The 16,776-nt window shown below is 46.3% G+C and overlaps 1 protein-coding gene across 4 annotated transcripts in view; it reads right to left on the reverse strand.

The window, feature by feature from the left end:
* The window catches only part of REPS2 (RALBP1 associated Eps domain containing 2), a 247,104-nt gene that overhangs the window by 24,785 nt on the left and 205,543 nt on the right, over positions 1-16,776 (reverse strand). For all 4 annotated transcript variants that reach the window (XM_060137540.1, XM_060137537.1, XM_060137538.1 and 1 more), the window contains 2 exons: positions 7,286-7,369; positions 6,092-6,237 (listed from right to left, as the gene is read on the reverse strand). In XM_060137540.1, coding sequence (XP_059993523.1) covers positions 6,092-6,237; positions 7,286-7,369 — 230 coding nt within the window. The remainder of the gene's footprint in view (positions 1-6,091; positions 6,238-7,285; positions 7,370-16,776) is intronic.

Consider the following 16,776-nt stretch of genomic DNA (forward strand, 5'->3'; position numbering starts at 1 on the left):
ATTTATACAACAACTTGGACAGATATCAAGGGCATTATGCCAAGTGAAAACAAGCCAAACTCAGAAGGTCACATGCTGTGTGATTCTATGAATATAACATTCAGAAAATGACAGTTATAGAGATGGGAAACTGATCAATGGTTACCATGGGTAAGGAGTAAAGAAGAAGATGGGGTAAGGGTGACTCCTGTACCTTGATTACAGTGGTGGTTACAAGACACACACACGTGATAAAATGGCAAAGAACTATACATATACACTGTCCCAACGTCAATTTCCTAGTTTTGATATTATATTATAGTTAGGTTAAATGCAATCATTGAGAGAAACTAGGTGAAAGATACACAGGACTTCTTTATACTATTTTTGAATTTCCTATGAATCTATAATTATTACAAAACAAAAAGGGTTGGTTTTTTTAATAAATTTATTTATTTATATTTTATTTTTGGCTGCGTTGGGTCTTCATTGCTGCACGTGGGCTTTCTCTAGTTGCGGCGAGCGGGGGCTACTCTTCGTTGTGGCGTGCAGGCTTCTCATTGTGGTGGCTTCTCTTGTTGCAGAGCACGGGCTCTAGTGTGGCACGTGGGCTCAGTAGTTGTGGCTCGCGGGCTCTAGAGTGCAGGCTCAGTAGTTGCGGCACACGGGCTTAGTTGCTCCGAGGCATGTGGGACCTTCCCAGACCAGGTCTCGAACCTGTATCCCCTGCATTGGCAGGTGGATTCTTAACCACTGCGCCACCAGGGAAGCCCAAAAGTTTTATGAAAATACATGTTGATCAGAACTGGATGCCCCTACTTAAACAAATACTTCGCTAAGTGTGCCAGCTTATAACAGTTTCCCCTCCTCTGGGAACTGTCTCCATCCCCTCCCCCTCCCTCCACAGGGATGCGCCCCAGGCAGACAGTCCTATTTGTCTTAAGAAACGCTCAGCTCTGTTTTCACACTTGAACGGATCCCGGCCTGTCGTAAGCTGACCAGATTCTCTCTCCCAGGGATGTATGGGTCCTGGTTAAGAGTTTGGTTTAGCCTAGGCCCTGCACAGTGAGAATGTAACATCTGGAGCTGAAGGTGGTTGAGAAGTCTTCACAGATAAAAATGACAGAAAATAGAGAAGAATCAGGAGGACAGCCAACAGGTATACAGTCCTCTCTCCCATCCATCCGTGCTCCTGGTTTCCATGAGTCACCCCTGTACTCTTATAATAATGAACAGGGTTTTGCTAGCTCAAGTTGCTCTTTATGTTTTACAACCAAATGAGCCCTAAGTAACGCAAAGACAGTATCCGGCCCCAAAAACCTAAGGGTTCAGTAAAGGTGTCTAACTTGCCTCACCTCTTAAGACTTGCTTCTAGAGTTTGTCTCTCCAGGTTCTCCTAACTTCGTTACTCACTGTTCCAAGGTGGGCTCTAAGTGGCCTGGTTTCCAAGGAGGAAGATAAGGGAATAACAGCAAGGTGTTTATTTCGCCTGCTGCTGTTGTACGTCAGGCGATCTCTCGGTTTTGAACTGCGTACTGTGAGGCTCACCCACTGAAGGTTCTGTGGCAGACTGTCCTCCAATCCTCTTCTCATGCCTTCCTGTTTTCAGTAGCATCTCCTCAGGTTGAGCCAGGCACATGGCCATGCAACTAGAAACTAGTGGCATTTCCATGTCTCCCTGGCAAGTAGATGAGGCCACATGACTCAGTCTGGGTGAAATGGATGCGAGAGAAGTGATGTATGCCACTTCTGAGTCATGCCCTTAAAAGTAATCTGTTTTCTCTCCATTTGCTCCTTTCCCCTTCCTGGGACCTGGAACACGAACATGTTAGAGGTGAGCCACCTCCAACCCTATGGATAAAGGCAACCCTCACAGGGATCTAAAACAAGACGACAGAAGGTACCTGGGTTCTGGGCAGGTACTCTTCTGGACCACTCACCAACTCAGACTTTTACATAAGAAAGTAGTTAATTTCTATGTTATGTGAGTGACTGTTACCTGGTTTATGTTCAAGCAACTGAACCAATGTTTGAAGGAATATAAACTGGGGTCTCTAGATGAGAAAAATCTTCTTAGCCTTCACACTGGGCCCTGATTTCTCCCACGGAATTCTGAGTACAGCTTTTAAGAAGTGAGTTTATACTGCCTTTTCTCTTCTTGGAAATGGTAGGTTTTCATTAGAGATGCCAATCATCAACCCCAAAGATATTCCAGTGTTGCCAAACATGAGGAGGGAAGGGAAACAGAATCCCAGCCACACTGAGAACGTCATACAGACAAGCAGACACTGCCACGCAAGCTCCTTGGAATGCCCTGGGGTGGCCCAGGACAATTCCTGGGGTTCCAGAGAAGAGCAAAGGCCACAGAGGCTGGCACAGGTTCAGTCACAGTACTGCCACACAACATCCTCTAGTTCTAAACTGTTCAAACAACTCTATTTTCCCAAAATCGATCCTTAGCAGATACATTAGATATGGGGGGAAAAAATCAAGCTAAATTATTTCTAAGAAAAACCCACTTCTGTCCTTACGGGTAGCTCATTAATGATGACACAATTGGAGAGCTGTTTATTACTTGTAACCTGGACTCAGGAGCGCACACCTGGAGAGAATATTTTATTAGTTCCTTTCCCCTAAATGGAGCAGACAGTGATGATATCCGAAGCAGAATTTGTTTCTTATTAATAGATCAGTTCTAACGTTAATTTCCCCAAAGGATGAAGACCATTTTGCAACTTTATTTGTGACTCTTTTCTCGGTTTTCCCAAAGACGGTATATAGTAACGACCACTCTAAATGCACTGGAGAGAGATTAACTTACTACATACAATGGGTGTCTAAGGGCATCAGAGCTTAATTCTCTCCCAGAACCCTAGTTGAGAAAGGGCCATACAGACTAACCATCATGTGTCTGGCTGTCCTCTCTCCAGGTTTTAAAAAATTATGAATGCTAAGTTGCTCCTTATCACTCCAAAATAAACTGGTCTGGGACCTGAAGTAAGTCTTATAAAGTTTCCTGCCATTTACAGCACTATTTGTGCTGCTGGTGGGTGCTAGCCTCTCTCAGCCTGACCCCATGTGGTCACCTAACTAGTGAAAGAGTATCATGGTGAGGGGCAGTGACTGAATAGGCAGATAAAAGAAAATATCTCCTTTCAACAAATGCTGCTGGGAAAACTGGAAATCCATATGCAAAAGAATGAAGCTGGACCCCTTCATTATATAATACACAACAATGAATTTAAAATAGACCACAGGGCTCAATGTAACAGCTAAAACTATAAAGCTTTTAGATGCGAACACAGGAACAAATCTTCATGAACTTGATTTGGGCAGTGGTTCCTAAGGTAAATTTTTTTTTAATATCTTTATTGGAGTATAATTGCTTTACAATGTTGTGTTAGTTTCTGCTGTATGACAAAGCGAATCAGCTATATGTATACGTATAACCCCATATCCTCTCCCTCTTGCATCTCCCTCCCACCCTCCCTATGCCACTGGGCAATGGTTTCTTAGGTATGACAGCAAAAGCACAAGTGACAAAAGAAAAAAATTCGATAAATTGGACTTGATCAAACTTAAAAATATTGTGCTGCAAATAGCACCATCAAGAAAGTGAAAAGACAATGCACAGAATGGGAGAAAATATTTGCAAATCATACATCTGACAAGGGACTTGCATCCAGAGCATATAAAGAACTCATAACTTAAAAATAAAAAGATAAATAATCCAATTAAAAATGGGCAAAAACCTGAGAAGACATTTCTCCAAAGAAGTTATACACATGGCCAATAAGCACATGAAAAGATGCTCAACATCACTATTCATTAAAGAAATAAAAATCAAAACTACAATGAGATACCACTTCACACCCACTAAGATGGCTATGATAAAAAACCCTAAAAATCAAATAACAAGTGTTGGTAAAGAGGAGGAAAATTTGGAACCCTCATACTTTACTGGCAGGATTGTAAAATGCTTTAGCCACTGTGGAAAACAGTTCGGCAGGTCCCCAAACTGTTAAACATAGAGTTACCATATGACCCAGCAATTCTACTCCTAGGTATAAATACTCAAGACAAATGAAAAGGTAAGTCCACACAAAAATTTGTACACAAATATTCACAGCATCATTATTCTTATTAGCTGAAAAGTGGAAACAACCCAAATGTCCATCAACTGATGAATGGATGAATAAAATGTGGTATATCCATATAATGGAACATTATTCAGCAATTAAAAAAATTAAGTTCTGACTTACTATACAACATGTATGAACCTTAAAAACATGATGCTAAGTGAAAGAAGCCAATCACAGAAGACCACATGTTGTATGATTCCATTTAAATGAAATGGCAAGAGCAGGCGCATCTATGAAGACGGAAAGTAGAGAGCGGTTGCCTGGGGCGTGGGGCAGGGGAGAATGGAAAGTGACTGCTAATGGGCACAGAATCTCTTTTGGGGGTGATGAAAATGTTCTAAAATTACACTGTTATGATGGTTGCACAACTTCGTAAATATGCTAAAAACCACTGAAGTATACACTTAAAAGAGTGAATTGTATGCTATATGAAATGTATCTAAATAAAGTTGTCTTTTAAAAAAGATGAAGAGGACTTCCCTGGTGGTGCAGTGGTTAAAAATCCGCCTGCCAATGCAGGGGACACGGGCTCGAGCCCTGGTCCGGGAAGATCCCACATGCAGCGGAGCAACTAAGCCCGTGCACCACGACTACTGAGCCCGCGTGCCACAACTACTGAAGCCCGCACACATAGAGCCCGTGCTCCGCAACAAGAGAAGCCACTGCAATGAGAAGCCCATGCACCGCAACAAAGAGTAGCCCCCACTCGCCGCAACTAGATAAAGCCCGTGCGCAGCAACGAAGACCCAACGCAGCCAAAACTAAGTAAGTACATTTATATATTTAAAAATAAAAGATGAAAAAAGAAGATCTCTGCGTGAACTCCACCAGCGGCCCTGCCATCCAATTTGGAGGATGTCGTAGCCACCACTGAGTGACTAGCATTGATGTGAAGTGCAGATTACAGTGGAAAGCTGGGGAGAACATGGAAGCAAGTTTGGCTGTCTGTGTCCCTGATAGAGATGCATCCTCTAGGCTGGAAGGTGGCTGGAAGATGGCCAAAGCTTTCAGTGACTATTAAGGACAAAATATACTTCCTTTAAGCACTAATACTACCAGGGAACTGTCTATTTGGAAAAAACAAAAGCCATTACCTGAAGAAGAGTGCTGCACAGATTCAGAATGGGGATTGGCTTCAAAGGCAAGCTGCACCCACAGAACCTGTTGCTTTTCTTCCCATAACAGTGTAAGCAGGAGTAACTCCGAAGCAGCCCCTGAGACCCACAGGGCCCCTGGAGCGGTGCCATGACGTATCCCGAGCATTTGTGTTAGTGACTAGTCAGGCTCACTTGAAGTAACACGCAGCAGCAGTTTTCTGCCCTGGACACCTGGCTCAATTTCACTGAGGCAAGTGATGGCTCTTCTTAAAGCCAAAGTCTGGAGAAGGATGGTCTTCTCGGTCCCGGGCCATGTCCACAGGTGCCCCCACCCTCCATCCAGCTGATCATACAGACAGATATCTTAGCAGTTCTGCATGTGAGATGCTCAACAACAGAACCCCTTCATGGGGATGAAAAGGAATCATACACCACATCTACTCAAAGTTGGGTCTGAGGGTCTTAAAGCTGGCCACGTGCACCGGGGAACATGAGATAAGACAGGCAAAGAGGGAAACTGCCATTTATATTACTGTCTTCTTCCCAGGAAAACACAGGCCAGAACAAGGAAGAGCGGTAGGAAGGAAAGGAAGAGGAGGGGAGGAGGGGAAGGAAATCAAACCAACCCAAAGCACACGCCAGCCTGGGGCCTGCTGGTCCCTGGGGTCAAGTTAAGCCCATCACTTAGAAAGCCTCTTTCTATGTGACCGGGAGACTGTAATCCCATCATAGAAATGAGTAAGGTAAGACTATAACCATTAAAATCACACCTGTCCATGGTGATGAGTGTAAATGTAAGTTTACATTTACATATGTATAAGCAGATTTAAAATAAACTTTCCGACCTTTCGCGCATTTATCCATTCTACTTACTTTTGCACTGTTGGATGGGGTTTCACGGTTGCTACAGAAGCTGGCCCGCCTACAGCCGTAGTAGGCTCTTGACTTTCTGTAGCTTGATTTTCAGGTCGGAATTTTCTACGGATGGGCTTTGATGGGGGCTGAGAATACGGTATATCCTGTGGATTTAAAAAAAAAACCAAAAAGTTAAACAAATGCCACCCATCACGTCGATGCCCCATGTTACTCTCGGCGTATCCCCAAAGTCAGTCGTGTGCTCTATTCAAACTCCACACCTCAGGACAAGTGGCTGATTCGTGGCTTGGCAAGACCTGGAGAGACCCGGGCATCAGATTCCAGGGGCCTTTCCTTCTTTCTTTTTCTTTTTTTTCATGCTTGCAGCCTATTACCTCTTCTGTCACCTGGAAGGACACAGGACTCAGATGCCCTCTCTCCCTCCCCTCTTTTCTTTTTTAAATGCTGTGTGCATCTCACACCACAGGGCCTTTCCTTACTGAAGACAAAATTCACTCTTGCCTCACTTTGGGGCTTTTGGGAATATGTTCTGAATCTGTTCTAAGTTTTAAAGTTTGTAGAGGTCTTTGTCATATGCTCATCATTCTCCAACCCCCGGCTCCTACATCAAGCCAAGCTGACGAGCCACTGTGTCTTCTGGAAGGAGACAGTTGGCCTGCTTCCTTGGAGGCCCTGCCTCACCTGTGCTCCCGAGCCCAGGCCCACGTGCTCTGTGATGGGAGGAGGGCCTGAGGAAATGGGCAAGGAGAAAGGAGGGGGAGAAGACGAATGGGAGGGCACGGTGAGTGAGCAAGCAAATGGCCCAGGACTTGGTGACATGGGTGGGCAAGGGGAGACCGTAGCAAAAAGACTAGGAAGGGGAGACCACCCCAGCCCCCAGCTTGCTCCTCGAGGCTTAGCAGGATGCAGGGCTCCCCACTGCACCTCTTGGTCTTGCCAAAAGCAAGGCCACCATATTTAGCTGGGAGGTTGAAGAGGGAAGTACAAACTGTCAGAAACATCAAGGTGGAGCCCAGGAATCATCAGGACCCTAATCTTCACAAAGAACCCAGATTCTAGGAAATCTGGACCATAAACATTCATGTCAGGGCATGAAAACTTTAAAACGGTATGTCTGCTAACAGCGGCAAGCAGCCCAGGGGAGGGAGGGGTCCCAAGACCATCACAGTAACATCCTCACGCTGGCCTTACCTTCTTTGCTGGACTACTTTCCGCAGCTTGGGAAGGGGCTCTGTTCAGCTGGGGGTGTAACTCGGCCTCAGACGCTTGTTCAGACTGTAGCAAAAGATCACAGAAAGGAAAAAAATGTAAAAACATAACCACCTAAACATGTAATGAAGAGAGCTTAGGAAAGGAGTTACTAAGGAGAAAGAGAGCTTAGGAAAAGAGTTACTAAGGAGAAAGTTACTAAGGAGAAAGAGCCAAGGATGGTCGGGGCTGCCAATCCTCGAGAAAAGCTTCTGTAGACCCTGCTGTTCCCTCCCATCCCTCCTCCCAGCATTGTTCAATCTTAGGGAAAGAAGTCACAGGAATGTCTTCTATAACTGGATGTATGTATTGCTAAAAACTAATGCTTCGAAAGCACAAACTAAAAATAACAAAGCGTATCAGAAAAATAGGGTGGGGAAAGAAGTTAAAATTTCAACCCGATCACTAACAAAAACAATAATTATAATGAAAAGCACTGAAAGTTTTTTAAATATTAAATTTCTGATAAAACACTCTAGTAGATATGACTCTTTACCTTAAAAAAAGGTGAGGGGTAAGCATGATGGAAGGGGTAAACAGAGGGATTCTGGGTGCTGAGTGGTATGGAGTCCGTGAATGTAAGCACAAAGACAGGGGAGGAATGGCCCCAAAGGCCTGCAAGACAGCGGGGCCACACAGCCCGGCGCAGAGCCCAGGGAGCGCGGGTGCCCCTGCTCAGCTTCCTATCTCCCGGGCTTGCTACATTCAGCGCTGCTGGAGTCCTTGGCTTTCAGCCACTATTAGCCAGGGATGCAAAATGTTAATAACATGTGAACCAACGTGACCTCCACATTATCAGTCCTCTACTGACCCACAAGCTAATCTGCATCACAGAAACACACACTGCAGCATACAACCTATGGGTCGTCGCTAAGCAGCCCTCTTCAAACCCTTGCGGGGCCTGGCTTCTTCCTTATTGTGACCCTACTCCTCCCCAACCACCGCCCCACCCAGCACGTTCCAGCTGCCTCTAGTCTTCAGACACCAGCAGCCCAGCTTGGCACCCTCAGCTGTGTTTGTAAAGGTCCTGTCCCTGGCATCTGATGAGTCGCAGTCTCCTACTTGGAATCATTCTCTCTTCCTGTTCTGGCCCCTCTTGTCCCTCACGTGAGCGGTTTCTCAAGGTCCTGTTTTCGGCTCTCCTGCTCCATGTTTCCCTCCCTGTCCACTCTTCCCCACAGTAAGCCCGTCTGCTCCTACACTTCCACTGCCCGCGCTGGAATCCTTGGTGCCCAAGCAACTCCCCGCCTCTTTGAAACCCACGCTGCAGGCACTCAACATGCATGATTTCTAGTTCCAGGTTTCTCTTATAGCCTTCTCCTTTCCATTAAGGGTAACTGTATTATTGTTGTTGTTGTTGTTGTTGTTAATAGATGTGTACTATGAACCACCGAACACTTGCTATGTGTCAACATGTTGCTCTAGATGTTTTGCATGGATTACTGCATTTCATCATCACAGTCTTAGGAAGTCGGGAAGAAACTAAGGACCCAGAAGGTAAGGGACTCACCCAATATCACACAAATAGCAGAGTCCAAACCCAGGCCTCAGGTTCCAAAGCTGGGCTGTGACCACTATGCTCTACCGCCTCCAGCACTCTTGGGCCTGAGTGTTATTCACTCAAGAAGTACCTATCCAACAGCCATGACAGGCAGCCCCTGTAGTAGCACCGGTGTTCAAGGATGAACAAGCTCTGGACCTTGCAGTTTAGTGGGAAAGGCAGAGAATGAGCAAACAGGCTTCAGGGGAATAAGGACTACAGCGAGGGTGTGCGGGGGCTACAACAGCAGCCGGCCTTGTGGGTCACCAACACTCAGGCAAAGGTGACATCCCGGCTGCGAGCTGGGTGCAGAGGGGCACTGCACAGGGGTGGCGAGAAAGGAGGATTGAGGGGCTTCCCAGGCTTTGACACCCGGGAGGGCAGGCTGGGGTACCATGAGAGCACGGAGGTCAACCTCCGCAACAGGAACCGAGGGAGAAGCAGGTGGGAAGGGGAGCCTGCTTTGGGACACACTGAGTTTGAAGTACCCGGAAGCATCCAAGTGAAGTCGGTCAAGAGCCATTCACAGTCAGGCTCCCCCACCTTCTCGGGGGTTCGGACAGATGGCATCACACTCCAAGATGCACTAGTCCAATGTCAGCTTTCTGAATGGCTGAGCAAGGACCTGACAGGCACCTAGTGCAGGGCTGCCCGTGACCTGTGCTGAAGAACAGGACCTGGACCTGAGGCCCGCACACGCCTTCCACTGCCAATCCACGGCCTGCCCTGCTACGGCCCACCCGCTCTCCACAGGGACCAGAGGTTTGCGCCCACATGGCCCAGCAGCCAGGCAGAGAGGAGAGAAGTGACGGACCAGTCACCCCACCTTTCAGTTGGTCAGTTCCCCTCCGTATGATCAGGCAGGTGGAGAGAGGTGTCCGTCCTAATGCTCCCTTTCCTGGGGAGATGAGTGAAGTCTCCTTCTTGTGGAAATATTGAGGGAAATGATAAATTTCATCCTCTTTTCAACAAAAATGAGGATTCTGAGCACAGCAAAAGCAGTAGCGTGTCTGTATCACTGACTTCCTTTTCTTGTAAACATCTCTAAATCACCAACAACAATGGGGTGGGGCTTGGGAAGGATGAGGAGCAGTTGTGAGGCCTGAAAACTGTTTTCCATTTTAAAATTTACCTTCCTGGGCTTCCCTGGTGGCGCAGTGGTTAAGAATCCGCCTGCCAATGCAGGAGACACGGGTTCGAGCCCTGGTCCGGGAAGATCCCACATGCCGCGGAGCAACTAAGCCCGTGCACCACAACTACTGAGCCTGTGCTCTAGAGCCCGCGAGCCACAACTACTGAAGCCTGCATGCCACAACTACTGAAGCCCACATACCTAGAGCCCGTGCTCCGCAACACGAGAAGCCACTGCAATGAGAAGGCTGCGCACCGCAACGAAGAGTAGCCCCCGCTCGCCGCAACTAGAGAAAAGCCCGCGCACAGCAACGGACACCCAACGCAGCCAAAAATAAATAAATAAATTTATTAAAAAAAATAAAATTTACCTTCCTGAAATTGTATTCAAGGGCCTGGGTTTTCTAGCTCTATGACTAATAACAAACAACTCTGCAGTGTTAAGTCAGGCTGATCTAACCATCAGTCTCCTTAAGAGGAAACTCAAGACCTCCCCACCACTTTCTACTGGTCCAGGATCCATTCTAAATGGGTCCACCTATCAACATTCAAAAGAGCAAATCTCAGGAGGGGCCTAGAACACAAGAATCAGGAAGGACCTGGAAAGGCAGAGCCTCACCCCAGCCAGAACTTATCCCAGGAAAAGAGATGGAAAAAGAAAACTAGCTTTGTGCTTAAAAAAAAAAAGAAATTAAAAAAACCTGAAGATGAGACTTAGACACGCAAAAGCCCCTCTTCCCAATAAACTATTCCACTTCCCTTCATGAAAACAGTGTGAAGCTCACAGAAGACTTAGCAGCTGGCAAGCAGGTCAAAGTGGGAGATTCCGTTGCTATTTCTTCAGACTTTTCTAAGTTAACAATTCTGGGAGAATGAAAACCCATGAAAACAGGGGGACCTCAGTGGCTCCCTTTCTTCTCTGTGTATTAGAGAAATGGGGGAACAACTCTGCTATCAATATGGACAATATGTCCTTGTCCAAAAGTTCTTGTTGTCTGAAGCGAAATCCAATGCCTGAACTTTATGAAAGAAATAAATATGTGGATTACAATTATACTGGAATATCAGCCCTTCCCTCATGGCTCCATGTGTAACAACACATACCCAGCTGGGACATGACAAGCCAGGAAAAGGCACTTTTAGCCAAGAGCTCATTGAAACTTGAGCTAAGGTCCCTTTTAAAAATATAACTGTCATTTGAATACTCTCCTATCCAGAAATGAGAAACATATTTTCATTCTAATTTTGCAATGAAAAACCTGGACAGGTCACATGGACTTGGAAGGTGCTGCCACTCAGGACGCTGAGAACTGCTGTGGGGTTTTGATGGAACAACATGGGCTCTGCTCAGTTGGCTCCCCAGAAAGGGACACAGGCCCAGGGAGGCTAAGCATTTGGATTCTCCACCAGAAGAAGGGATCATTCAGTTATTCAATTATACAGATAATTATATTATACATCTGATGTGTCACTTTCCAAGAATCCTCAGCTCAGGTTCTGCTTCTAGGCAACTGGACCTGCTCCCAGAAGAGGGGAGTTAAAGCACTCTAGTATGTTTCTCCTTGGGCTGTCTCTTGAATCACTTGTTCTGGGGGAAGCCAGCTGCCATGTCCTGAAGCCACTCAGACAGCCTTGTGGAGAGGCCTACATAAGAAGGAACTGAGGCCTCCTACCAACAGCCACGTGAATGCACCGTCTTAGAAGTGGATCCTTCAGCCCCCATCCAGCCTTCAGATGACACCAGTCCCAGTTGATGTCTTGACTGTGGCCTAATGAGAGACCCTGGGCCAGAACCACCCAGATTAGTTGCTCCTGAATCTCTAATTCACAGAAGCTATGAGATAATAAATGTTCATAGTTTTAGGCCTCTTAAAAAAATACACTCTAGTAAGTCTGGAACTTGGGGTCTAGTAGGGTGGAATAAGCATGAACAGTGGAGAACAATGGGAGAGCTGAAGTTGGAGAAGGGCAGTGGATTGGACCACACATGGTCTTACAGATTGTCATCCTGGACTACTTATCAGCCACTCAGTACCATTCCCCACATCTATGCTCTTCCCTACACTGCAGTGGGTCAGAACCTGGGAACTACATTTATAGAATCTCCTTTCAACACAGTTCCTTACTGCCACTGAGAGTCACTCACATGAAACCAAGGAGGTGAGAGAAAACAAGCCATATTACTGCTCCTCTGGCAGCGGCGGGCAGAAAAGCATGGGCTTCAGCAGTCAGAAGATCTTGCTGTGGCCTTGGGCATTTCCCTGCAAATCATGACTTCCATGCTGCAGGCATCCTGAGCATCTCCAGCTGTTTCCTTCAGTTCTTGGAATATCTGCATTTCCAGTAAGTTGTGGTAAAGCTGATAGCGGTAGCCTTCACTCACCTCTGCTCCTCTAGCACATCTAATTCTTTCTGTAAGCACCTAATTCCGTGAATGAAATCTCTTCCAGTGTGAAACACCTAGAGCAGTTTCTGTTTGCCTGACTACACCTTGGTTGGTACAAGGATTTGGAGCTTATCCCAAGGGCCAAAGGGGCCAATGCAGGATTTCAGGTAGGGAAGTGAGCTGACTAGATTTGTGTTTTAGAAGGATCATTCTGGACCCAGTGAGTAAAACAAATTGGAAGCGACACATACTGGGGGAAGGGAACTCAATTAGAAGGCTAAAGAAGAAAACAAGACAAGAGACGATGGTCATTCAAACCAGTCTGGTGAGAGTTAGGTTAGGCAGACTTGAGAACTATTTAGACTGGAAACTGGATACCTCCTTGGAGATTGGTGGAGTGTGGGAAGTGAAAGAACAGTGATACACGGAGTCCTGGCTTCCATCTTAGACAATGGGCAAATGGTTGAGACAGGAAATAGTTAAAGCAAGAGCAAAGAAACATGGCAGCACAGTAGCTGAATAAAATTAAGCAGACTCATCACAAACCAGTGCTAGAACAACCCACCCAATAAGGGTTCCAAGGGAACACCAGTTCCACGAATTTCTTAGAGGAGGGACTGGCAAACATTTTCTAGAAAGAGCCAGATAGTAAATACTTTCAGTGGTCCCGGTCATTCAGTCTCTGGGTCTCCAGGTCTCTGCTGCCAACCTGCAACTCTGCTGCTGAGTGCAAAACCAGGTGCAGACAATACAAGGAACGGGCGTGGCTACATCCCAATAAACTATTTACAGAAACAGGTGGCAAGATAAGATTCGGTGTGTGGGTGATAGTTTGCCAGTCCCTGACCTGGAGGGGAGAAGATTCTACACATAAGCTTAGGAAACACTGCAGAGTCTCTCCCTCTTAGAAATCCAGAGAGCGCACAGCACGCCACACACCCTGAACTCCTGTGAGGTAAAGGAAGCCACTGCCCTTGTTTAACCCAGCAGTTCACAAACGTATTTGGCTTCGACTCCTTATTCTCATGTAATTCACATTACCATCCAGCAAAACTAATGTTCTGTGGAACACACTTGGGGAAACACTGACCTACAGACTGGGTTCTAGAGGAATAAAGGAAAACCATTCCATTTGATTTGAATGGCCGACTCCATTCAAGTCAAATGTACATCCCTCTGCCTCTAGCCTTGGCCAAGCGTGTGAGGCAGGGTGAGGACGTGTTGTTGCTGGGCAAGAAGGGCTCCCTCCCTGCCTCTCCGCTTTCCTGCAGTAGCAGCTCTCGCTGCTGCCGCCAACTACTTCTCTGCAAGAATTTATTTACTGCACTCCTCTAAAACCTCCTGGACACAAACACAATAAAAATCATTCCTTATGGTAGTTAAAACACATGAACAGAACACTGATAACTTATGGATATTTTTTCTGAAGTAGCTTAAAAACAACACGTCTCAGGTTCCAGTTCCACCCAGGCAGGTGAGCTCACAAAGGCCCTGAGGCTCCCATCTGAGCCCAGGTACTCATCACACCCCCCCACCAACCTGGGCCACTGCAGAAACTTCAGTGGGTCTTTCTCCAGCCTTCGATTTTTCCCCTGGTCTAATCAACCCTGCAGACCACTGAGGAACTCATCTTGTAAAGCGCCTTCTCATCAAAACACTTTTTCTCAAGGCCCCTCGATGGGTCCCTAAGGCCTGTGGCACACAACACAACCACTCGGCCAGTTAAAGATCTTCCATCGGGCTTCCCTGGTGGCGCAGTGGTTAAGAATCCACCTGTCAATGCAGGGGACATGGGTTCAAGCCCTGGTCCGGGAAGATCCCACATGCCGCGCAGCAACTAAGCCCGTGCGCCACAACTACTGAGCCTGCGCTCTAGGGCCTGCGAGCCCCAACTACTGAGCCCGCGTGTGACAACTACTGAAGCCCACGCGCCTAGAGCCCGTGCTCCGCAACAAAGAGAAGCCACTGCAATGAGAAGCCCGTGCACCGCAACGAAGACCGAACACAGCCAAAAGTAAATAGATAAATCAATTAAATAAAATAAAGAAATAGGAAAAAAAATTTAAAAAAAGATCCTCCATCATTTGGCTCCAATTTACCTCTGCATCATAAGTGCATTAGTTTGCCAATCGGGAACCCACTCCAGGCACGTAAGTATTACCTGAATCTTCAAACACACCACAAGTTTCTTCTCAACTCAATTCTATTTATTCTAGAACTTCTAGCCCAGTGGTTCCCAAATATAGCTACACAAGAGAAATATCTGGGGAATTTTTATAAATTACAGACTTTTAGATACTACCCCAGACTTCTCTAATTAGAATCTCCTAGGGCTGGAACACTAGAACTTCTATTTTAACAAGCTCCCTGAGTGATTTTTATGTAGCCAGCCCAGACCAGCTAGGGACCACTGATGGCCCAAACTCTTCATTTAAGAAATGAGAAAACCAAGTCTCCAAGGTCCTGGTCTGGAAAAGGCCACAGGTGCTCCAGCAAAAACTAACCAGGCTTCTTAATTGTTTTCTTCTCCATTTACCATGGAGGCAATAGGTGGTATATGCAATATGGTTTCATAAACAAATAAATACATATTTGAAGCTGGGCAAAATTTTTACCAGTAAGACTTTTATTTAAAAGTCGAGGGACTTCCCTGGCAGTCCAGTGGTTGGGACTTCGCCTTCCAATGCAGGGAGTGCGGGTTCAATCCCTGGTTGGGGAAGCTGGTATCCCATATGCCTCACGGCCAAAAAAACAAAACATAAAACAGAAGCAATATTGTAACAAATCCAATAAAGACTTTAAAAATGGTCAACATTGGGCTTCCCTGGTGGTGCAGTGGTTAGGAATCCACCTGCCAATGCACAGGACACAGGTTCGAGCCCTGGTCCAGAAAGATCCCACAGGCCGCAGAGCAACTAAGCCCGTGCGCCACAACTACTGAGCCCGCACGCGCCACAACTACTGAAGCCCACGTGCCTAGAGCCCGTGCTCCTCCACAAAAGAAGCCACCACAGTGAGAAGCCTGCACACTGCAACGAAAGCAGCCCCCGCTTGCCGCAACTAGAGAAGGCCAGCGCGCAGCAACGAAGACCCAATGCAGCCAAAAGTAAATAAATAAATTAATTTTTTAAAAAAATGGTCAACATCAAAAAAAACTTTCAAAAAAAGAAACATGAATGTGTTTTTAAAAAATAAATACAACTCGAATTTGCAACAAGCAAAGAGTCACATATTCATGCTACTGACAGATTAGAAAAAGAAACTTAAGCTTCATTTACCTCCCAAGAATCCAGGCAGATCCCAAGACAGAATCACAAAGGTCAAGGCTAATTTCTAGGCAGATGAGCAGATAATCCTGCTACTGTATCTAGGGGATCTCCAGCATCTTAGTGGTAGTCTCAGTGTCATTTGGTGCTTGACTTTAACCTGACCCCAATCTCTGCTGGTTAAGGACACACCGGAAAGCCCTGTGGTCAAACCCAGGCATAGAAGATGCAGAACCAACAGCCAGCAGCACAGTGGCCACAACAAACCCCATCATTCGACAGTCAGTCTCAGAGAGAAAATCCAGAGGACTGAGTTCTCTGTAAGAACAATTACCAAAATCCATGACCCAAGTCACTTATGAGAGACAAAAATGGAGCTGAAGTATAAGCACCTGGAGGGCAGGAGCTGGGTCTTGTTTCACTCTCGCTTTCCCAGTGCCGAAGCTAAAGACCAGCAAACAGCAGGTCCTCTGATCAATGTATGCAGTGAACTAGTAATGAATCCAACACTGTTTCATATTCCAGTGGACAAGTCAAAAACTTCATCCCATGGCAGCTGGGGCCACAGAGCACAGCAGGTACAGGGCACAGGCTTTGGAGTCAAATCCAGGCTTGGCACTGGCTTGGGCATGGGCTTAACCTCTCTGAGCCACAATTTCATCATCTGCAAAAGGGGATAATCCATCTAACTCCTAGCATTGTGAAGATTAAGTGAAACATCTGTCTCGGGTGCTAAGCACAGTAACCCAGTAGCTATTCACTAATGGCAGCTACTATCATAATCGGGAGTAAAATTACAATTGGTTTCCCAGGCACAGGATCTATTTCTGTAAGTAGAAGCTAACTCAACATGAGGGACTTTTCCCCTCTTGCCAAAAGATGAAAACCTTGACTGGGAGAGTGCTGACTCTGGCTTAGATAATAAGCAGATCCCATAGAGCAGGCTGCCCACAATCCAAATTTGTGCCACTGGATATTACTGCTACCAATACTGGAGGGAAGACATTTTTACAAATAAAAGCAGATTTCGTGGCTGCCTCAGTACAAACATCTCAGGCAGCTTGCACTGAGTATCTCTGGTGCCCTTACAGCAGGCCAGTCCAACATCAGG

The sequence above is a fragment of the Lagenorhynchus albirostris genome, chromosome X (assembly GCF_949774975.1).
Source record: "Lagenorhynchus albirostris chromosome X, mLagAlb1.1, whole genome shotgun sequence".
NCBI lineage: Eukaryota > Metazoa > Chordata > Mammalia > Artiodactyla > Delphinidae > Lagenorhynchus > Lagenorhynchus albirostris.